We start from the raw sequence: 23,167 nt of genomic DNA, 5'->3' as shown, positions 1-23,167 counted from the left end.
AATGTTCTGGTGATGGGAGAGTTACCAAGAACATCAAGTCTGCAATGCCTGTAAAAACCAAAAAGTGAAAAGAACATCTGAGTTTGATCGCCAGCCTGCTGAATTGACTGGTTGGTGGGTGCAATCCTGTGGTTGGCCCCAGCTTTGAAGCAGGTGGAGAAGAATCAGCCTGTGTCTCTCGTTAAGTGTGTATGTGTAAGTCAAGGAAGGACTGTGGCTGCAATGCTCTCTACGTTTGATGGGGCTCCCAACGCTCTTTTTCTAGTCTCTTAGCTGAAGACTATCCACTGGAGGGCATCAACCCAGAGAGAGCAAGAAACCGTGCCTGCAGGAAAGGAAGGGAGGTTGGAGGGTGTGATTTGGGTCCCAGAGACAGTCCCAGATTTCTGCCTGGGTTCAGAATTTTTCAATAATTCTAGACATCCTGGGAAAAAATGCACATTGAAACTGTTATCCTCTTCAGTCCAAGCTTTTGTATCCCTCAGACCCTCATCCCTATCAGCAATTTGGGAAGATCAGACTCCTTCAAAAGCAGCTTACCTGTCTAGGATAAGACCAAAATCTCCACATAGTGGCCAGAACCTGACTTCAGTCGTATCTCAAATTTTCTGGTTTGTAACAACCTTGTATAACCCAACGATTTGAGAGAAAATTAACAGCTGGTTATGGAACTCTGCAATTGACTGGGAAAATTTCTGCTTCAATTCCTAGCCTGTTCCAACCCAGCTGTTCTCAGACTGAACACCACAGCACTAGAGAGAGGAAAAGTCAGCCTGGTTCATTGAGTCCTGCTGATCCCTCTGAGACCTGCTGGAAATTGAGTGTGTGTGTGGAATGGGTGAGGATGTGACTGGGCTTATGCAATGCCTGTTTCCATGGTTGACTGCCTGTTGACACTCAATGCAAAGATCAGCAATTGGAAGGCAGCTTTCTTCCATGGCCCCCTGCTCAAGGAGAAAACATCCCCACCAGAAAGGAGAGGTTTTAATTAGAAATTGGGATGAGCAATTGAATTCGGGATAGCAGTGAGTGGGGACTGTTTTCCTCTTTCAAAGGACCAGAATGAGTTCATGTGGAGCAGATTATAAGGGATTAACTGGAATGTGAAATGAGTCCAATAACTAACTCTTGCACTGGTGGGTGATGTAGAAATTAATGAAATGTCTTCTCTGAAACCATCAAAGTCTTACCAATAATTGAAAGTTAATAGCTGTGGAATACTGAGGATGAATATCTGTCCCATAGCTCTTCCTATAATTGATTTGCAATCCAGTTCATTAAATGGACAAATACTGACTTTCTCTGAAAATTCTGTTGTCTTTAACTTGCACTTCAACTTCTTGCTCAAACGTTTGGTGTCCAGGTTTCAGTTCTTCATACTCTTGGCCTGATGTGACTGCGTGGGGAAGACTGAAGAAGGAAATGAGGATTGTAGAAGTGCCCATCTTAGTTCAGTACAGACTTGTGCAGTATTCAGACACAGTAGGTTGGACTGAATTCAAAAGTGCTGCCACCAGCAGGAGTCAGAAATTATCCAGATTCTGGAAGGTGTAAAACTGCAGCCTCCTGCTCTGACTGCAGGTGTCGTTTAATTGAGATGAGCTATTTTTCTTGAACTTTCCACCTGAATCAGCATTTGTCAGCCTAACTTGCTAATCTTTTTCCAAATCCCTGAGTTTTTATTTCCTCCTTTCCCTCTTATTGGGTCCCCAGCCCCAGTTTCAAAATCATTGCACACTAACAGATCAGAATCTGTTGTTCAGCCCATGTGTTATGGTGGCTCCTTGTACAACCTTCCTCTGATTCAGCCAGAATCTCAAACACCTCATCCTTTCACACCATGGACCATCTCCTATCTGACACTTTGTCAAAAGTTTTGCTAAAATCCAACATAATATGTCTACCTAGAGTCATCCATCTGATCTGTTATTTCCCCTCCTATCTTAATTTGTTTATCCTAAGTCCATGCATGCTCTCTCATAATCCTATATTTCTATAAGTGGTTCTTTACTTTTTCTTTCAAGTAATAGGTTCAGTGGTCTGCAGTTCCCAGGATCATTCTCAAGCCCTATTTATAGATGTATATTGACCCTACCCCAGTCCTTCTCCATGCATATGCCCAAGGTCACTTCACTTTGCAGGTTCAGTCCTTCCAGGCTAGGGGTCTTGAGTTTTCTGTGTGGCCATTTATCACCTTTTTTGACTTGGAATTTCTCAAGTGCTTAACACTTCCTCATTCAGACCAGGAAATCTACCTCTGCTTAGGGACAGAATTCCTCAATCTTGTGGGTGAACAGATGTGGAAGAACAGCCACACCCTTGGCTCACATCTTCAGGATAAAGTGCCTGGGTACTATGAATGCATTCCCAAAACCCTTAAGTGTTTTCTGTTCCTGCCAGGCAATGTAGGATCTATTGCTGCCCCCAGCCCTCTGGTACCTTACACTTTGTAATGTGTAATGAGATAGTGAATCTTGTCATTGTTCAAACCTGAGGATCACCATAATCCTGATTTAAGTATTAAAACTTCATCTTTAACAGACTGTCCTCACCTGGTCCACAGGTGTAAAGAATCATCAGTATCCCTCAGCCCAGAGTTCACGACGTAACCCTACAAGTCACAATTTGAATCAGATTCTCACCTATACGTCCCATCAATTTGGACAAACTTTGGTGATGGTCCCTTCCTTTGAATGGCTGTTGAGCTATGGTTATGAGCAAACAAGAAGGTCTTGCATTTTTATAGCACTTTGCAATATCTCAAGAATGTCCCAAAGGGCTTTACAGCCAGTGAAATACTTTTGAAGTGTAGGTACTGTTACGATCCCAGACCAGACCCCCAAATTGTTACGATCTGTTTGGGACCAGTAACTTTGTTTAAAGTAAATAAAATTTGAAATCCCAGTTACTTACTAAGGGAATAAATCTGCAAGATTCTGCAGTTTTAAACAAGCAAAAGAAATGTTACTACAAACGGTAAATACTATCTTATACTCTATAACATCCAGAATTAACGAGGTAAACATGAATTAACAAGCAAACTGTGGTCGAACAAAGCACAAACTTAGATTAAATGGCAGACACAGTCAAGAGCGATCCCACAAATTTCTTAGCAACCCACCCAGATGTCAGTGAGTCACAAAAATTATTTGAAACCCTGTCTGCCTCCCTCTCTTGCGAAGATCTGGCCTCTGATTTCTCTCAAAAGCCTCTCCAACTCAGACAGCCTCAACAAGTGCTGGCCTCCCACTTGCTCAATGTGAACATATGAACACGGAGCAGGAGCAGGCCAGCGCCTCAAGCCTGCTCTGCTATTCACAACTTACTCTCCTACCTATCTTTGTGTCACCAGCAAATTTAGCAACCATACTATCTGTCTCTCCATCCAAGTCATTTATGTAAATTGTAAAAAGTTGAGACCCCCCTGAGACTGTCTTCCACTGGATTCACAAAGTTTCTCTCCAGCATCTAATCACCAGCATAATTCCAGCTGCTCTGAGAAGAACCCCACTGCCAAACCTCTAGCAGCTACCTTTCAGCTCCAATGAGCTGATAAGTGCCCCAGGCCTGCCCTGAGTCACAACTGCCCAGCAGCACAGAGAGCAATCTTCCACCACCACCTCAACTCACAGGCTTCTGAGTCCCACCTGCACGGAGCTAGCAAATGGCTGCCAGCTCCTCAGAACAAACAACAGCACTTCAGCGATATGAAACAAACCACCTTCTCTGACTGCTCCTTATTGACTCTTCAATACCTTCTGTTCACTGACCCTTGAACTGATATGTATGACCTATTAACATATACCTAGGCATAATTGAATGTAGCAACAATTGGAACATTCTTTGCCTTGAATTTTACAATCTCCAGCTAACCAAATCCCACTCTCCACAGGTGCTAATTTACAAGAACACAAAGAAAAACTTTTTTTTTAATTTATCACAGTACTATTGTAATGTAGGAAATGTGACAGCTATTCAGCGGAAAGGTGAGCATGCACTGCAGGGATTTGAGATTGCATTAAAAAATCTCAAAATATTTTATGGAGAGACAAGAATGAACAACAACCTAAAGAAGATATTAGGAGGGATAACCAAAAGCTAGGTCAAAGAGGTTGGTTTTGAGGAAGAGAGAGGATGGGGATTTAGAGAGGAATTCCAGAGATTGAAGTTCAGGCAGTTGAAGGCATAGTTGCCAATGATGGGTCAAGGGGAGGGGACACACAACTCATAAGAAATAAGAGCAGGAGTTGGCAATTCACCCATCAGGCCTCCACCATTCAATAAGACCTTGGCTAATCTAATTGTGGCCTTAACTCCACTTTCCTACCTGTTGCCCATAACCCTTAGCTCCCTTCTCAATCAAAAATCTGTCTAACTCAACCTTGGACATATTCAATGATCCAGCCTCCACTGCTCTCTGTGGAAGAGAATGCCAAAGACTTTTTGAGAGAAGAAATTCCACATCATCTCTGTCTTAAATAGGAGACCCCTTATTATGAAACTGTGCCACCTAGTTCTAGATTCCTCCACGGAAGGAAACATCCTTTCATCATCTATCTTGTCCAAGACCCCTCAGAATCTTTTTTTAAATTCATTTATGGGATGTGGGCATCACTGGCTAAGCCGGCAATAATTGCTCTTGAGAAAGGTGGTGGTGAGCTGCCTTCTCGAACTACTGCAATCCCTGTGGTGTCGGTATGCCTACGGTTCTGTTAGGGAGCGAGTTCCAGGATTTTGACCTAGCGACAGTGAAGAAACGGCAGTATCGTTCCTATATATTTCAATAACAGATGTTCAGAATCAGAAGAGCAGAGAATTTTGGTGTTGGAACACTGGAGGAAGATAGAATCAGTAGCTGGGGTGGGGGGCGGGGGGATGCGGTGAGACCATATAGGAATTTAAACACAAAAAATTATTTAAATGTTGATGCGTGGTAGGCACCAGCAGTGTAGATCAGGGAGCATTGGGATGATGGGTGAACAGGACACAGCGTGGGGGAGGATACACAGCAGAATTGGGATCAGCTGAAGTTTACATCTTCCCTTATGTCATATGCTCATGCTGGGGCTGTTAACTCTGGGGAAGAAAGAGGCCTGATAGAGGTTTTCAAAATTGATAATTCTGATAATACAATATAGATGTAGAGAAACACTTTCCATTTGAGAGTTAAGAACAAGGGGGAATAAAGATAGCCATTAATAGATCAAATAACAAATTTGGGAGGACTTTCTTTATACAGAGAGTAATGAGAATAGTTGTTTGGTAGTACAGACCTTGAGTATTGCTGAAAAAAGATTTTTTTGTCAAAGCTTTTTGTCTTGTACTCATCAGGGCAATTCACAAGAAAATACCAGTGTCAGGGGAAACAACATATTTATACTGTATTAGAAGAGAATGCTGATTGGTTGGCAAGTATACTCTGGTAGAGGTGTTTTCATGGAGAATGCACCAGTTGATTCACAGTTAACTGCTAAGCATTGTTTGAAATTGAAACCAGTCAGCTTGATTCTGATTGGTCAAGACATTGCCCTGGAGAATGAACCAGTGAATGGCTGTCACTTATTTTGTTTAGTGAAAAAGGTGCAATGTGTGTATGTGTTCTTTCTGTCTGCAAAGAACAGGGCCCTGTGTATTAATACATGTAGCTTCCAGTACATGCAAATGCGCCACACTACAAGCCCAACTGATAAACTTAAATCTTACTCATAGTCTAAATATGTTGTTTCCCCTGACATTGGTATTTTCTTGCAAATTGTCCAGATGAGCGCAAGACATAAAGCTTCGAGTTTTTTTTTCAGTAGTACTCGATGAGAATGTGGAACTCGCAGATACGTGGATTGGTTGAAGCAGGCTTAGATGTGTTTAAGGGAGACTACGCGTTGGAGCAGGGTGAGAAATGTTGAGTGGGAGTTAACTCACGTGGAGTGTAAATACGGGCACAGACCCTTCGAACTGAATGGCCTCTCTATGTTGCAGAGTCTAACATACAGGCCCTTGTCGCAGAAATGTCTCAAACTGTTTCACCCACACAAAAAAATCCAGCTTCCCAATTGCTACCATGTCGGACTGCACCTCCCACTTTCAGCGTTGTTTATTTTATCTTGAACCCCACCTCTTGCTGAGCTGTGAGCTCTCTCCTTGCTGACACAAAGATTTAAAGCAGGTGAGGGAAAGATAATGCCCACAGTCCACTGGCCAAAGAAGGTGTGGAAGGGGCTGAATCGATCTCCGGGCCAAAGCGGTTTCTGAGACACGGTAGGCAACAGCTGAAACTAAAAAGCCTGGGTGCCAGTGTGCAAGGAAGACCGCAGAGGAGCAAGTGAAACGAATGATCAGCCAGTAAGACGCCAATCCACCCTCACTTCAGGCAGGGGTTATAGGATGGAGTCAGAGACCTATCACTGCTTGCTTGTCCCTACAACCACACCCCCCCCCTCTTAAACCAGCTTATATTTCACCCCTCTCCTAACTATACTCAGTTCTGTTGAAGGGTCATGAGGGCTCAAAACGTCAACTCTTCTCTGCCGCTGCTGCCAGACCTGCTGAGTTTTTCCAGGTAATTCTGTTTTTGTTTCAGAGACCTTGTTGGTCGGAATCGGAGAGCCTGGGGGTCAGGGTTTAGGGGGCGGAGTCAGAAACCCTGGGGGGGGGTCAAAAGTTATGGGGCGGAGTCGGAGGCCCGGGGGGGGCGGAGTCGGAGGCCTGGGGGGGGCGGGGTCTGAGGCCCGGCGGGGGCGGAGTGAGGTGCCCCGGGAGGGGCGGGGTCGGAGCGAATTAGAAGTTCTGAACGGGAAATGCTGTTTTAGTTTAGGCGACTAGCGCGGTTATTGTTTCGCGAGGGGACAGGGTTTATCTTTCCCGTGCGGCTGCAGATCCATCCAGGTTAGGCCGAGAGTGGATTACTCAGCTTCTGGTGACTCCGAGCAGCGACTGAAATCCCTGCCGTTCCGATCAGGCGCGGCACCGGCCACCTGCCCACCGGGGTCCTTCCGGTCCGTTTGAAGAGCGGCTCGAGCCGCAAAAACCGGAACCGCGGAAAAGGCGGAGCCGAGGGCCCGGGGCCCGCGAGGGTAGGTAAACTCCAGCCCGGGGCCAGCGAGGTGCGGGTAAACTCCAGCCCGGGGCCCGCGAGGTGCGGGTAAACTCCAGCCCGGGGCCCGCGAGGTGCGGGTAAACTCCAGCCCGGGGCCCCGCCTCGCCCGCAATCTGAGTTGTGTCACGCGGTGATTCTTTCTCATCTCCGACGGTTTGTTCGCCGAGCCTGCGGCTTCCACCCAGTGGTGAGTGGGCCCAAAGCCCCTGACAGCTTCCCCCCCCCAATCCGGATTGGGTTTCATTATTGAGCTTCGACTGACTGAAGGATGTTCGGTAGTGGGGGCGTCACAGTCTGGCTGAGCTCTTTATTGATCAGGGGTGGTGACCCCGAGGCAATTCTCATTCTTCAGGCTCTGCACTCAGCCGGGCTGTGATCATATGGGACCAGACTTTTGGCTTCCAGGTGACCTTTTATTCATTCGTCACTGGCAAAGGCCAGTGTTTACCGTCCATCCCTCATTGTCTTTGAGAAGTTGATGGTGAACTGTCTTCTTGGAGACAACAGTGTGGCCATTTCAGAGGGCAGTTAAGAGTCAACCACATTGTTGTGGGTCTGGAGTCGCATGTCGGCCAGACCAGGTGAAGATGGCAGATTTCCTTCCCTAAAGGGCATTTATAGGGGTTTTGCAACAATCCAGTAGTTTGATGATCATTGCTGATACCAGCTTTTTATTTCAGATTTACTTAATTAACTGAATTTAAATTTTCAGTTGCTGTGACAGGATTTGATTTTATGTATCCAAATCCTTAGTACAGGCCTCTGGATTACTAGTCCAGTAACGTAACCATCATGCTACCGTATCCTCTTACTGATTCCAGTCCAGGAGCACAGGCCCCAAGTAAATACTGGCAAAGAGGCAATGCCACAGATCCTCTTGTGGCTTTTAGCCGCAATTCAATATTTACCTGGAAGGTAGGTGCTCAATTGTGGTTGGAGCTATTACAGAGCTCAGTGATAAAAACAGAAAGTACTGGAAAAACTCAGTAGGTCTGGCAGCATCTGTGGAGAGAGAAACAGAGTTAATATTTCAAGTCCAATACGACTCTTCTTTGGAACCCAGAAGCTCAGAGACTCTGGTCTAACCAGACAGGACCTGTGCCTTTTTAGACACAGCATTATAGGGTTTTGTCAGGAATTTTGTTGTGCGGCACTAAAGTAAGTTTTTCTGTTGGAAATTAGTTACCACTTGGGGCTGTTTCTATAACTCATGTCACTGGTCTGCTGTGTTGGCTCCCTTATGCTTGAGTGCAGTACTGTGGGTGCCAACTGTGAGCAATTGCAGGTTGTTCAACTGGGGGAGCCATCACAACCAAGCCTTGTACAGAGCTCTGAAAACCTCACATGTAGCACAGTAGTGCAGAGAGGGATTGCAATGTGAGGGGGTGTGGGGCTGGGAAATGTGAAAGGGTGAGGTACTACAATATTTGTGTTGGTGCAATGGTCCTTTCCCTCCAAACCTTATGACCAGTTGCCTGACTCTCAGTTTCTTGCTGATCTTTTACATAGCTTTAAACATACTTTATAAACGGTTCAATGCTTGATTTCATCTCTCATATAAATACTCAGTGAGTCCACTGCTTAGTGCCTGCTCTTCTTCCCATTCCTAGGGACTCTCAAGATGTCGGGGATCGCCCTGAATCGCCTCTCACAGGAAAGAAAAGCATGGAGGAAAGACCATCCATTTGTACGTATGTTTACAGGGGGGTACATTCTGACAGCACACAATGTCTGCCCCTATAACACTTGATGTAGGTTTATTTTTGCAACCACAAATATTTTGGGTGAGAAAGAAGAAGGAACTTGGGTTCATACAGAGGGCAATAGCGTAATGGTAATACTGGACTTGTAATCCAGAGGCCCAGACTAATCCTCCAGAAACATAAGTTCAAATCCCACTATTGTAACTGGGGGCATTTAAATTTAATTAAGTAAAAAATCTGGAATAACCTATGCTACATAAACTGTGGTGATTCAAGAAGGTGGCTCTCTACCACCACCACCTCAAGGAATTGGGAATGGACAACAAAACGCTGCTCTTTCCAGCGACACTTGCATCCCAAGAACAAAAATAATCATCCTAAGAATGCCCCAGAGCAGTTCACAGTCAAACTGCTTCTTGTAGTTAAAAGAGAGACTGGTGAAATGATTTGAGGTGTCATGTCTTTAGTGTGCAGGTATTTTGAGAGGTCGGTGTCTTTGATCTGAGGGTGTGGATGGTATTTGATAAGTTGGTGCCCTTATGTGGGGCTGGATGGTAGTTGAGGTGCCAGTGTCTCTAGTATACAGGACTGAATTGCATTTGAGGGGCTGTTATCATACCATTGCTGTGCTTTGAATGTTGTAAGCTCTTGTGACTGTTCTGCAGGGTTTTGTGGCTGTGCCTGTGAAGAATCCAGATGGCACGATGAACCTGATGAATTGGGAATGTGCTATTCCAGGCAAAAAAGGGGTGAGTAAAACTGGCTGAAGCCACATTGAACAGAATTAATCCAATAAACTTTGATGTAAAACCACGTTGCCTTTCACATCAACAGACAACTTGGGAAGGAGGCTTGTTTAAACTCCGAGTGCTTTTTAAGGACGACTACCCATCTTCACCACCAAAGTGTAAGTATCTGCAATAAACAAGCATCCTAATGTAAAAGCAAAAATATGAAATGTTATCTTCTGATCGCCTTGTGTAGTGCAGGACCACTGTTTCCAGGGCACTCTGCAGAACAGTCAGGGTATGCTACTGTCAGTGTTGTTTGGAGAACTTTCATCTGAATTGTTAATTCACTGTATTTTGCTTTGATGTAGTGGTGAGAATATAGCAATTTGGTTTTTTTTATTTGTTCATGGGATGTGTGTGTCACTGGCAAGGCCAGCATTTATTGCTCATCCCTATTGTCCTTAAAGTGGTGCTGAGTTTTATTCTTGAGCCAGTGGAGTCAGTGTGGTGTAGATACATCCCCAGTGCTAGTAGGAAGAGTATTCCAGGATTTTGACCCAGCAACAGTGAAGGCACAGTGATCTAGTTCCAAGTCAGGATTTTGTGTGACTTGGATGGGAACTTGCAGTTGGTAGTGTTCCCATGCATCATCTGCCCTTGCCCTTCTAGGTGGGTTTGGAAGGAGGCTTGGCGCATTGCTGCAGTGCATCTTGTAGATGGTGTACATTGCTGCTAGCTGTCCAGCAGGCACAGACACTCTCATCTGAGGAGTTGCGGATGGTGTTGAACATTGTGTGAGCATCAGCGAACACCTCCATACCTCCATTTCTGACCTTATGCTGAAAGGAAGGTCATTGATGAAGCAGCTGAAGATGGCTGTGCTAGGACACGGCACTGAGGAACTCCTGCAGCAGCGTCTTGCAGCTGAGATGATTGGCCTCCAACAACCACAACCATCTTTCTTTGTGCTGGGTATGACTCCAACCAATTTAAATGAAGCGTCACACCAAGCCAGTTTTGGATGGTTTCAATTTGTAATTTACAACTCTGAATGAAATAGTGTAGAATGTTGTACAATGTGGTTCAGTGCTGATGTTTGCAGATCTCTTGTTCATGAATTAAGTACACTGCATCTTGGTGGGTTCTCTGAGCTTAGGGATGACAGCTGCATTGCATGTCATCTAAGCAAGCGTGATTGACACTTCCTGTGCTTATATGTGGGACGACAGATCAGTTTTTAATTTGTTTAATTACCTCCATTGCTCCAGTGCCTTTCAAACTTTTGGTCTTTGTTTAAGGCAAATTTGAGCCACCAATATTCCACCCAAATGTGTATCCATCGGGAACTGTGTGTCTGTCAATTCTAGAAGAGGAGAAGGACTGGAGGCCAGCAATCACCATCAAACAGGTCAGCGTGATATGAAGTAGGATACAGCATGGCGTTTAACTGAAACTCTGCAGACAGCACTTCCACTAATTGTCACTGGGTGATTTAGAAATTTGATCCTTTCCTACTGGTGGGATTGAGGGATAGCCAGGGTATTGGAGGGATTAATCTACCTAATCTTGGAGAAAGGAGATGGGACTTGCTTGTTAACAATACCCTACAGTAACAGAGCAGATTATTTCTCAGTCCCCAGTCAGTTAATCCCAGTGCAGACCCCTCTGTCTATGAAGTGACTGATATCAGAATTCAGCTGTGTATTTTCCTCTGCATGCTCCCCCTTCCTTCCCTGAGACCAACTCTCATTGGGGCCCCATTGATATCCTCCCAAGTGGATGTTCTCCGTGTCAGTGGGATACCTGCTTTTTGAAGAGGATTGCACCAGGACCTACCATATATACTTGTGTAAAATTTTTGAGACCAATTTTTTAGGCCAAAAGTCAGGGGGTCAACTTTTACACATGTAATGTTTTTGAAGGATTGACGTGTGTGTTTGATTTGGACCCAAAAAAGACTATTGCATTGGAATGAAGTAAAAACCAACAATGCTAAGGAATTTGTATTAATTCCCTGATAAATTTATTTATTTTATAACATTATAAATTTTCTATACATTTCATGCAACACAATATTAATATATGCCATAACAAATTCACTACAACACTTCACTTTGAAATCCTTCAAAATCACCCTGGTCACTATCTGAATCACCAAACAATTTGTCCCAATATCCTGGCTGGAGAGCATTGTCATATGAACCTTCCTCATCTTCTTCATCATCATCATCATCGTTAGTCGTGCTGGTAACTTTGCCATCATCCGATCACAAGTAATCGCCCCTGGTTACTGTCGAGCACATTGGGTATTCTACATTCTGGAAATTATTTTTTGACAGTGTGAGATCAAGCTCATTCCATGAGTCTATGACCCATTGGCACAGTGTTGCTAGTGAGGGTGCTCGCATGTTTCCACCTTTAGTAAGTTTTTTTTTGCCTTCCAACATCCAGTTGTTCCACATCTTTTGGAAACTGTCCCTGAGAGATTTATTTATACACATATCCACCTGGTCTCAAATTCTACACTTCTCTGATCCATTCCTTGCATCCGCTCCATCCATCTTGCCTTTCTTATGAACGTGGCCAACAACGCCTTTCTGAAATTACTCTTTGGGGAGAGCTTTGCACTTGAATATCATCTTCAGATTTAATTTAGTACCATCTGCCATACAAGTTGAAACCACAGTGAACCATGTCTTTTTGTGAACAGTCGTTTTTATAAGGACAGCCTTTTTACCAATCTTGTGTAACAGCCTATTTGCTGACATGTCGAAGTTCATCAGTGTTTCATCCATATTTCCAGTGCAGGCCAATCAATATGCATTCTTAAGGTCAGATGACAAAACGGTGGAATTTGATGATTTTATCGTCAAGTTCAGGTGGCAGACACTGTGAAAGTTTTGTTTTCTGACAGTACTAAATCATGCCTTTTCATGAATTTTGTGCACCATCCAGCACTGAATTCTGAAATATCATCTTCACTTCCCTGAGCAACAGTCAAATGTCACCACAGGTGATAAAATGACCATTTTACCCATGCTCACTAACCCATTCTGCCACTTTTTTTCCTCCAGTTTAAATTGAGCTGGGTACTTGTTATTCTTTCAAGATACATCGTGTGGTACACATTAGTCTTGTTGATTGGCTGGGAGTTTGCTGCTAGAATTGGTGGAGGGGAAATCTAAAGTTTCCAGTGCGTGCCTTTAAATTAATGAGCTGTAGTAATTACCGGTAAGTAATTAATAATCACAACATGGTTTGATTCCTGGAAAAGCTGGGGTTGACCTTTAGACTAGGTATCTGAAAAATTCAATTTTTCTTTGAGGTCAAAAGTCATGGGGTAGACTTTTGGATGAGTATATATGATAATGCTGCCCTCACCAAGTGTGCATTTGCCAGCAGGTGCCACTAGGTGGTGATCAGGGGCTTTGGGCTTTTCATGTTGCCCCTTTCCCTACCCACACTTCTGCACTTGGATTTCTGCCCTGCTCTGATCAGCTAACACTGACCTGGCACTTTCTTGACCTGTGTGGCTTTACTCTACGTTAAGAGGCGCTTCTCAAAAGAGCAAGTAGCTCTCCCAGTGTCCTGGCCAACGTTCCTCTTTTAAATAATTGCAAAAACAATGAACTTGTCAATCAGCTTGTTACTGTTTGTGTACCAACTGCAGCAGCTTTGCAAATGTAGCTGACTCATCTCAGGTAATTGCTCATATGAGAAGCACCTTTCCGATCAGAGATGTGATCATTGTTTTATGGGGAAAGAGTACCTGAGGGCCCCTGAAGTACTTCAAACCCCAAGGCTTCAAAGCTTTGATATTGGAAGTAAGCAGCTCAGGTGATGGGATTATTAATACGTTAACTAACAACAGTTAGCAGTTCCGTTAGCCTCCAGAACTCCAACCTTCAGGTAAAAAAAAAACCTTCTTTCTTTTCTCTTTGTTCTTTTTCCACCCTCTCCAGGAGAGTTGTCATTTTGGGGTAGCACAAAGTGTCTGGATGGCGAAGGTTACATGCAGTGTTCCCATTTTGCTTCTTTATTTGCTTTTATTCCTCTAGATACTATTAGGTATTCAAGAACTTTTAAATGAACCAAATGTTCAGGATCCTGCTCAAGCAGAAGCCTACACAATCTACTGGTAAGCATCAGCTCCTTGCGCATTTTGAACTGCTGCCTTTCTTTTAGGGGACAGACTTAAAATCTGAGCGATGGCATTTGTCAGAAATTCTGCCAGCTCAGCTACACCAATAGAGTTTCATATTTTGTTTGTCGATTCTGTTGAAAAATCAGCCACTGAATGCAGCTTGGAAACCCACATTTTTAAAAAAGCTCAGCTGCTGCAGTGGAATAGTTTGTTCGCTCGACTGAGCGAGCTGCAGTGAATATTCAGTCCACTCTTTCCCATTTACTCCAGTGTGAATGTAGAGGGGCTGTTGCATAAATGCAGTATTGTTCAAACTGGATTTCTCCTCTGAATGTGCTGTTGGGTTCAAAGTGAGAGTGAGTGATCAGGTTGGTGGGGGAGGGTGCTATTATATGTCTGAGTATGAAGCCCTGGGGAAGGCTACGGGTGGGACAGTTAGGGTCTGATGTTTAAGTTGAAGTTCAGTACCTCACTGTTCTTTTTGTAGTTATAGCAGATTTCGATACTATTCGACTGGGGATAATCGGCATGTATCCAACTGTTAATACGCTGGGACTTGATCCATTTTATTGTCAAATAATTATGTGCTAAATTGTGTTATGATCTGGTTTGCTCATTGAGGGCCCAGTAAAGTTTATTTCAGAAAAACATTTGAAACACTTGTTAGAGAAGGGCCTGAGAGTTGTGGGAAAGCAGGTCAGCAGCACTGACTCGCCAGTGAGGGGTAAGTTGTGCTGGGCTAGTTTAAGGTTTATTAACAAAAATCAGCCCCATATCTGCCTTTGTTAACAATTGCCTCTGGTTAAGCCTCACTTAATATTGCCTTATTTTGTCCCATTCAGTAGACTGTATAGCTTTGCATGGTTAATTGCCAGTCATGAACGTTCTGCTTGGATAATGCTGTTCATATTCCTTTTGCAGCCAAAACCGTGTGGAGTATGACAAGAGGATTCGTGCACAGGCCCGGCGATTTACACCAACATAGACATGAGCCAGAGTGGGTTGTGGAATGGATGATAGAAAATGACAGGGAAATTGCTTGGCAAGACCTTGTGGTTTTTTTACTAAAGTGACCAGGTTTTAAATTGGGCCTTTGTTTTATAAAGTCCCGGTGCATTCTTTCCACCAGGAACTATCTGATGACTGACACTTTGTTTTCCCTTTCCTCCAGTCCCAGATTTTTGTTTTTGCTTCATATTGTTGCCCCCTATGTGGAAAATGAGCATTGGTCAATTAACAAGCCAGGTACTTGCTGACTTGGCTTAATCCAAACCTCTTTCAGGGTCCTGACTGACGATTTGTATTTTTGATGGTTTATGATAAAATATGAAGATGAAATAAACTTGCTTTTATTTTAATAAAGAAGCTGATATTCCGAGTGCTGTAAAAAGCTAAAACTTTTATACTTTCCTAATTCACAAGTCCAGATAATACCATCTCCATTTATTATTGTCAGTGTTTAATGAGAGGAATATTGTTTGTTGTGCTGTTTATGCAGGTGTAGAAGGCACATTTGAGCATCCTGGGGTTATTTTGTGCTCCACCAGGAGGCGGGCTGGACTCCCACTCGGCACAGTCTGTGCAACATTTCCTCTGTTTACACAGTCTTGTGTTCATGTGTGTCTTTAGAAAGATAATAAAGGATTCGTACAAAATATTCTTGTGCCTCTGTTGCTGCATCTCCCCTGGGCAGTACAGGTTTGCCTGTTTTGTCTGCCCCACGTAGCCTGGTGGTACTCACCAGTCCAAGCCTGACCACCTTTGCTCCTGGAGTCTTTGCTTCCTCTGATATCAAATCCAGGGACTAATTATACCAAGTCAGGCAGATGCAATGCCTCGATCTTTACTCTTATGCATCGGGCATGAGGTTCTTGCTGCCTATGTGGATGCGGGAAAGGTCTGTAGAGTGGCTGAGCAAACTGACCATGGCCCGTAGTATAGGAGGTAATTCAAGTGGGGACTGTAAAAAGGAATGTGATAGTGGGAGGGAATAGTATAGGCACTGGGGCTAAGTACTGTTCTCTGCAGCTGTGAACTGAAGTCCTGAAGGTTGTATTGCCTCCTAGTGCCAAGGTTAAAGACATCTCCTTGAGGTTGGAAAGAACTTGGAGAAGGAGTAGAGGGTTCAGTTGGTGTGGTCCATGTTGAAACCGACAACGTGTAAAACTAGGAATGAAGTTTGGCGAGAAGAGTTTGAGGAGCTTGTGTCAATTAAAACACAACCTCACACACATGAATCTTTAGATTACTATCTGAGTCATGTGAAAATTGGTGTAGGGATAAACAATTTAAATAGCTAACTCAGTGGCTGAGAGTGGTGTGGGAGTTTCAAATCGGGGGGCACTGGCATCAGTACTGGGGAAAGAGGGAGCTGTTCCTTTGGGATGGGTTCCACTTAAACTGGCCTGGGCCCAGGACCCTGGAATTTTTTTTTTTATCCATTCATGGGATATGGGCATCGCTGACTAGGCCAGCATTTATTGCCCACCCCTAGCTGCCCTTGAGAAGGTGGTGCTGAGCTGCCTTCTTGAACTGCTGCAGTCCATGTGGTGTAGGTCCACCCACAGTGCTGTCAGGAAGGGAGATCCAGGATTTTGACTCAGCGACAGTGAAGGAACAGCGATATATTTCCAAGTCAGGATGATGAGTGACTTGGAGGGGAACTTCCAGGTGGTCGTGTTCCATCTATCTGCTGCTCTTGTCCTTCTAGATGGTAGTGATCATGGGTTTGGAAGGTGCTGTCTAAGGAGCCTTGTTGAATTCCTGCAGTGCATCTTGAAGATGGTACACATAGCTGCTACTGTGTGTCAGTGGTGGAGGGAGTGAATGTTTGTGGATGTGGTGCCAATCAAGCAGGCTGCTTTGTCCTGGATGATGTCAAGCTTCTTGAGTGTTGTGGGAGCTGCACTCATCCAGGCAAGTTGGGAGTATTCCATCACACTCCTGACTTCTGCCTTGTAGACGGTGGACAGGCTTTGGAGAGTCAGGAGGTGAGTTACTCATCGCACTATTCCTAGCCTCTGACCTGCCCTTGTAGCCACAGTATTTATATGGCTAGTCCAGTTCAGTTTCTGGTCAACGGTAATCCCCCCTGGGTGTTGATAGTGGGGGATTCAATGATGGTAATGCCATTCAACATCAAGAGGTGACGGTTAGATTCTCTCATGTTGGAGATGCTCGCCCGGCACTTGTGTGGCGTGAATGTTACTTGCCACTTGTCAGCCCAATCCTGGATATTGTCCAGGTCTTGCTGCATTTGGACATGGACTGTTTCAGTATCTGAGGAGTTGCGAATGTTGCTGAACATTGTGCAATCATCAGCGAACATCGCCACTTCTGACCTTATGATGGAAGGAAGGTCATTGATGAAGCAGCTGAAGATGTTGGGCCTAGGACACTACCCTGAGGAACTCCTGCAGTGATGTCCTGGAGCTGAGATGACTGACCTCCCAACAACCACAATCATCTTCCTTTGTGCTAGGTATGACTCCAACCAGCGGAGAGTTTTTCCCCGATTCCTATTGACCCCAGTTTTGCTAGGGCTCCTTGATGCCATGTTCTGTCAACTACGGCCTTGATGTCAAGGGCAGTCACTCTTGCTTCACCTCGGGAGTTCAGCTCTTTTGTCCATGTTTGAACCAAGTCTGTAATGAGGTCAGGAACTGTGTGACCCTGGCGGAACCCAAATTGGGCGTCAGTGAGCAGGTTATTGCTAAGCAAGTGCTGCTTGATAGCACTGTTGATGACCCTTTCCATCATTTTAACTAGGGCAATAGGTGGGATGTTAAACTGAAACTATGATTAGAAGGATTCAGAAAAGGATAAATTCAGTACCAGCAAAAGACTACCAAGGCTGCAGAGCAGAGTGGTGATTTAGCTAAAGGTCGGCAGGGTGGATCAGGAAGGGACAGACAACTTAACAGATAATAGGGTGTAAGAGACTAAAGTGACATTAGGAAAAAATACACAAATTAAAGCTAAAAGTATTATAATGTATCAAGCATTCATGACAAAATAGATAATTGAATTAATAGCACAGATAAAAATAAATTGGTTTGATCTAATAGCCAGTATAGATACGTGGTTGAAAAATGATCAAGGTTGGGAGCTAAATATAGAATACTTGACTTTTAGAAGAGAAAAGGTGAGGTTTGGGTAAGCCCTGATAAATGATGGGATAATGATAGAGAGAAAGGATCTTGGCTTGGAAAGTTAAGATTGTAGGGCCAGTTGCATGGAGCTAAGAAATAACAAGAGGCAATAAATACTTGGAGTAGTTTGCAAATCGCTAACAGTAATTGTAATGTCAGGCAGAGTATAAACCGGGAAATTAGAGGTGCATGTAATGGGGGGACCTTTAATCTCCAAATAAACTGATCAAACCAAATTTGCAATAATAGTATGGAGGACGAGTTCAGTGAATGTATTCAAGATCGGTATGTCGGGGAAATAACTAGGCAACGGACTGTTGTCGATCTAGTATTGAGCAATGAGGAAGGGTTAATAACATTGTAGAATATCAGATTCTGGGGAAGTATGATCATAATATGATTGAGTTTTATATTGCGAGTGATTTGAGTCTGAAACTAGGTGCTTAAATCTAAACAAAGTAAGCTATATAGGTATGAGAGGAGTTAAGCTAGATTGAGAAACAAGATTTAAAAGATACGGTGACTAGGTAATGGAAAACATTTCAAGAATTAATTCATAATTTGCAACAATTATACACTCCCTTAAGGCATAAATAACCTATGGGATAAGTGGGCCAACTGTGGCTAAAAGGAAATGACTTGCGTTTATGTAGTGCTTTTCACGACCACTGGATGCCCTAAAGCACTTTACAGCCAATGAAGCATTTCTGAAGTGTAATGTAGAAAATGCAACTGTCAATTCTGTGCACAGCAAGCTCGCACAACCAGATACTCTATTCTGAGGATAAATATTGGCCAGGACACCTTTAAAATAGTGCCATGAGGTCTTTTCTATGTGCCACAAGAGGTAGATGGGGCTCTCAGTTTACTATTTCATCCAAAAGGCAACATACTAAGTACTGCACTGGAGTGTTAACCTTGATTTTAGCGCTCAAGTCCTAGAGTGGGACTTGAGCCTGAAACCTTATGACTCAGAGACAAGAGTGCTACCAACTGAACCACCGCAGTTTAGTATAGACTTCTTTAGCAGCCCCTCAGGATCAAGGTTGACTTGCTCCCCACTCCGGTTTGATGGGCTCTGAGATAGTTGATAAATCCCATGGGCAATCTGCAGACTCCGCCACATGAGTTGTTGGAATGTTTGTGCACTACCTCCGACACCTCGACCTTGCCTCTGCGTGCTTCTGGCAATGCCTCTTGCTGTGTATGGTATCTTCCCGAATGAACCTTCTCCATTTTGGTTGGCCACAAGCTAAGGACTCCTATGAATCAGTGGGGGTGTTTGACCTCCAGGAATGGTTTGAGGATATCCCTAAAGTCTTACCATTGCCCTTCTGAGCTTCTTCTGCCACGACCGAGTTTCAAGTAGAGCAGTTGCTTTGAGAGTCTGTTGTCAAGGATAGAAACAACATGTCCCGTCCAGCGAAGTTGGTTTTGAGCGATTAGCACCTTAATGCTGGGCACGTTGGCTTGGGAGAGGGTGCTTCTGTTGGACCACCTTCCTTGCCACCAGATTTGGAGGATCATGTGAAGGCACTGCTGTTAGTTCTTCTTCAGTGCTTTGAAGTGCAATATTAATTAGAGGTTTATAATGCTGCTAGAAAGAGTAGTAAGCCTGGGATTTTGGAGGATTTTATGACTCAGCGGAGAAACTGATGAACAGAAAATAGGATAAAGAGTAAACTGGCAAGGAAGGTAAGAAGATTGTAAAAGCTTCTATGGGTATGTATAAAGTAAGAGATTAGTGAAAATGAATATAGGGGCCTCTTAGAGACAGAGACAGGAGAAATTATACTGGGGAATTAAGATATGACAGAGATATCGAACAAATATTTTGTATTTGTCTTCACAGTAGAAGACACAGAAACATTCCTGAAATAGCAAGTAACCAAGGGTCTAACAAGAATAAGAAAATTAAATTAGTAGTAGTAAAGAAATTGTACTGAAGAAATTAATGGGACTAAAAGTCGACAGATTCCCTGGACCTGATGTCCTGCATGCTAGGGTTTCAGAAGAGGCAATACTAACTAAAGAATACAATTATATAGTGGTGGGGGGGTTGCGGTTGTCAGAAACACAGAGACCCAGGGGTATATGTATCCAAATCATTGAAGGTGTCTGGGCAGATTGCAGAAGTGGCTAATAAGGCATACAGAATCCTGGGCTTTATAATAGAGGCATAGCGTACAAAAGAAAGGAAATTATGATTAACCTTTATAAAACACTTGTTCACCCTCAGCTAGAGTATTGTCTCCAATTCTGGACACCACACTTTAGGAAGGATATGAAGGCTTTAGAGAAGATGCAAAAAAGGATTTGGAAGATTGGTTACAAGGATGAGGGACGTCAGTTATGTGGGTAGATTGGAGAAGCTGGGATTGAGCTGAGAGAAGAGAAGGTTGAAAGGAGATTTGATGGAGGTGCTCAAGATCATGAGGGCTCTACACAGATTAGATGGAGAAAAATTTTCCTATTGGTAGAAGGGTGAAGAACCAGAGGACACTGATTTAAAGTGATTGGCAAAATAATCAAAAGCAACATAGGAAAAATGTTTTTATACAGCAAGTGGTTATCTGGAATGCATTGCCCGAAAGGGTGGTGGAAGCAAATTCAACTGTGGCTTTCAAAATGTAATTGGATAAACACCTAAAGGAAAAAAGTGCAGGGCTACAGGGATAGGACATGGAAGTGGAAGTAACTAAATTGCACTTGCAGAGATCCAGCATGAGCTTGATGGGCCAAATGGCCTCCTATACTGTACTCATTCTATGATTATAGGTAGCTACAAAGATATGAATGCATTCATTTTGATCTCCCAGAATTCTTTAGATTCTAGAATGGTCCTCATAGATTGGAATTGAGCATTTAGCAAACATACCCCTGCTATTCAAGAAAGGAAGGAAGGACAAAGCAGGGAATCGACATCGGTAGTAGGGAAAGTATTAGAACCTAGTATTGGGGACATGGTAACATGGTACTTGGAAAATCATGATATGATTGAACATATTTAACACAGATTTATGAAAGGGAAATTATGTTTGTCACATATTTGAATCTTTTGAGATTGTAACTAGTCGGGGGAATGGGGATGCAGATAAATGGGAACCATGGGATGTAGCATATTCAGATTTTAAAGAATTAAGGTGATATACAAGAGGTTATTATGCAAAATTAGGGCCCATTGGATTAGGCAGTAATATATTAGTATGAAATTATGATTGGTCAATGGACAGAAAACAGGAATAAAGGGATCATTTGTGTGTTGACAGGTTTATAACGGGTAGGGGTTTACAAGGATCAGCTATTTACAATCTATATCATTGACTTAGATAAGGGGACTGAATGTAATGCATCCTAGTTTGCTAACAATACAAAGTTAGATGGAAGTATAAACTGTGAGGAGAACCCAAAGAGGCTGCAAAGGGATATATACAGGTTAAGTGAGTGGGCAAGATCATGTGAGATGGAATATTATGTGTAGAAACGTGTTATCCATGTTGCTAGGATGAATAGAAAAGCAGAATATTTTTTAAGTGTTGTGAGACTGGGAAATGTTGGTACCAGATGGACCTGGGTGTCCTTGTACACAAGTCACAATAAGTTAACATACAAATACAGCAAGCAATTAGGAAAGCAAATGGTATGCTAGCCTTTATTACAAATTATTGGAGCGTACGAGTAAAGAAGTCTTGCTGCAATTGTTCAGGGCCTTGGTGAGATCACACCTGGAGTACTGTGTGGAGTTTTGGTCTCCTTACCTAAGGAAGGATATGCTTGTCCTGGAGGGATGCAACGAAGATTCACTAGCCAGGTTCCTGAGATAAGGGGATTGTCCTATCAGGTAGATTAGACCGATATTCCTTAGAGTTTAGAAGAATGAGAGGTGATCTAATTGAAATATAAAATTCTTAAGGGACTTAAAAGGATAGATTCTGGAAGGATATTTCTCCTGAATGGGGAACCTAGAACTAAAGGCCACAGTCTCAGCATAAGGGTTCAGCCATTTAGGATTGAAATGAGCAGAAATTTCTTCATTCAAAGGCTTGTGAATCTTTGGAATTCTCTATCCCAGAGAGTTCTGGGTGTTCAGTTGTTGAGTATATTCAAGACGGTTGGATACATTTTTGAATAATTCATTGAATCGAGGACTATGGGGATAGTGTGGGAAGGTGGAGTTGAGGTAGAAGGTCAGCTATGATCTTATCGAGTGGCAGAGCCAACTCAAAGAGCCAAATGGCCTATTCCTCTTTTTCTTATGATCTTATGAGAGATTTGATCCTGAGAACACTTACACTGAATGACTAATAGCACAGATTACCCAAACCAAGAGACCAAATCCAGGAACCGCTTACGTTGTGAGACCAAATCCAGGAAACGCTTAGATAAAAGCAAAGAACTGCGGATGCTGGAAATCAAAAACAAAAACAAAAATACCTGGAAAAACTCAGCAGGTCTGGCAGCATCGGTGGAGAAGAGCACAGTTGACGTTTCGAGTTCTCATGACCCTTCACCCCTTACACTGTGAGATCAAATCCAGGGACCACTTACACTGTGAGAGCAAATCCAGGAGCCGCTTACACTGTGAGACCAAATCCAGGAACCGTTTACACTGTGAGACCAAATCCAGGAGCCGCGTACACTGTGAGACCAAATCCAGGAACCGCTTACACTGTGAGACCAAATCCAGGAACCGCTTACACTGTGAGACCAAATCCAGGAACCGTTTACACTGTGAGACCAAATCCAGGAGCCGCTTACACTGTGAGACCAAATTCAGGGAATCAGGGTGCCTCAGTATGGACAATGGTCATGGTGGTGAAACCAGCTCCAGTGAAGGCAAAAGTGGGAAATGCATAGCGATATAATGGTGGAATCAGATGGCAACTGGTGGAATCTGGTGACATGATATTACCATAAACCGTTTGCAGAGAGCCAGATGATTGAAGGCAACAAGCAGAGCATCTGTTCTTGTGCCTAAAATTTAATATTCTTATTGTCTTTTTTCTTTCAGAAATGTAGAGATGTGCAACAAGAGAGGAAATCAGGCTAGGGCCAGAAGAAAGTTCCTGAAATGAGCATTTCATGAGGCTGTTTTGTGACTGACGTGTGGTTTATAAAAAAGCATGAAATGTAAAAGGACATGTCTGGTGTCACTGGTGTTACGACAGCGGACTAATGGTACCAATTACCTACAGGCAATTTGAACTTTTTAAGGAAGACCTTTTTTAAAAAATATATAAGATTCTGAGCAAAAGATGGCTAATAATGTAAAGTGGCCACTTTCTGGAAAATTCCTATGTGAATTATATTTGACCAACTGGTCCTGAGAGGACATGGTATGTTGA

General features: G+C 43.4%; 1 protein-coding gene across 4 annotated transcripts; it reads left to right on the top strand.

The window, feature by feature from the left end:
- Positions 1-6,720: 6,720 nt before the first annotated feature.
- Positions 6,721-15,328, top strand: LOC144690675 (SUMO-conjugating enzyme UBC9-B-like). 4 transcript variants are annotated; one of them, XM_078558410.1, is made up of 7 exons: positions 6,721-7,070; positions 8,704-8,780; positions 9,462-9,545; positions 9,631-9,703; positions 10,826-10,935; positions 13,586-13,665; positions 14,593-15,328. In XM_078558410.1, exons 2-7 carry the CDS (start codon positions 8,715-8,717, stop codon positions 14,654-14,656), a joined length of 477 nt encoding a protein of 158 aa, XP_078414536.1. In that variant the 5' UTR covers positions 6,721-7,070; positions 8,704-8,714; the 3' UTR covers positions 14,657-15,328. The 4 variants fall into 4 exon arrangements, with proteins under 4 accessions (XP_078414536.1, XP_078414534.1, XP_078414535.1 ...); XM_078558408.1 differs by lacking the exon at positions 6,721-7,070 and adding an exon at positions 7,291-7,498; XM_078558409.1 differs by lacking the exon at positions 6,721-7,070 and adding an exon at positions 7,530-7,674.
- Positions 15,329-23,167: the final 7,839 nt, after the last annotated feature.

This window comes from Cetorhinus maximus, chromosome 15 (assembly GCF_964194155.1).
Source record: "Cetorhinus maximus chromosome 15, sCetMax3.hap1.1, whole genome shotgun sequence".
Classification (NCBI taxonomy): Eukaryota; Metazoa; Chordata; class Chondrichthyes; order Lamniformes; family Cetorhinidae; genus Cetorhinus; species Cetorhinus maximus.
Note: the sequence above shows the minus strand (reverse complement) of the source record. Positions and strands in the feature narration are given on the sequence as shown.

Excerpts from the sequence above, each read along its gene's own strand:
- LOC144690675 (XM_078558408.1), top strand. The coding sequence starts at position 7,474 with ATGGGACCAGACTTTTGGCTTCCAG. Across the intron at positions 7,499-8,703 it reads ACCAGACTTTTGGCTTCCAG|GGACTCTCAAGATGTCGGGG; the intron begins GTGACCTTTTAT and ends TCCCATTCCTAG. Across the intron at positions 10,936-13,585 it reads CAGCAATCACCATCAAACAG|ATACTATTAGGTATTCAAGA; the intron begins GTCAGCGTGATA and ends TTATTCCTCTAG.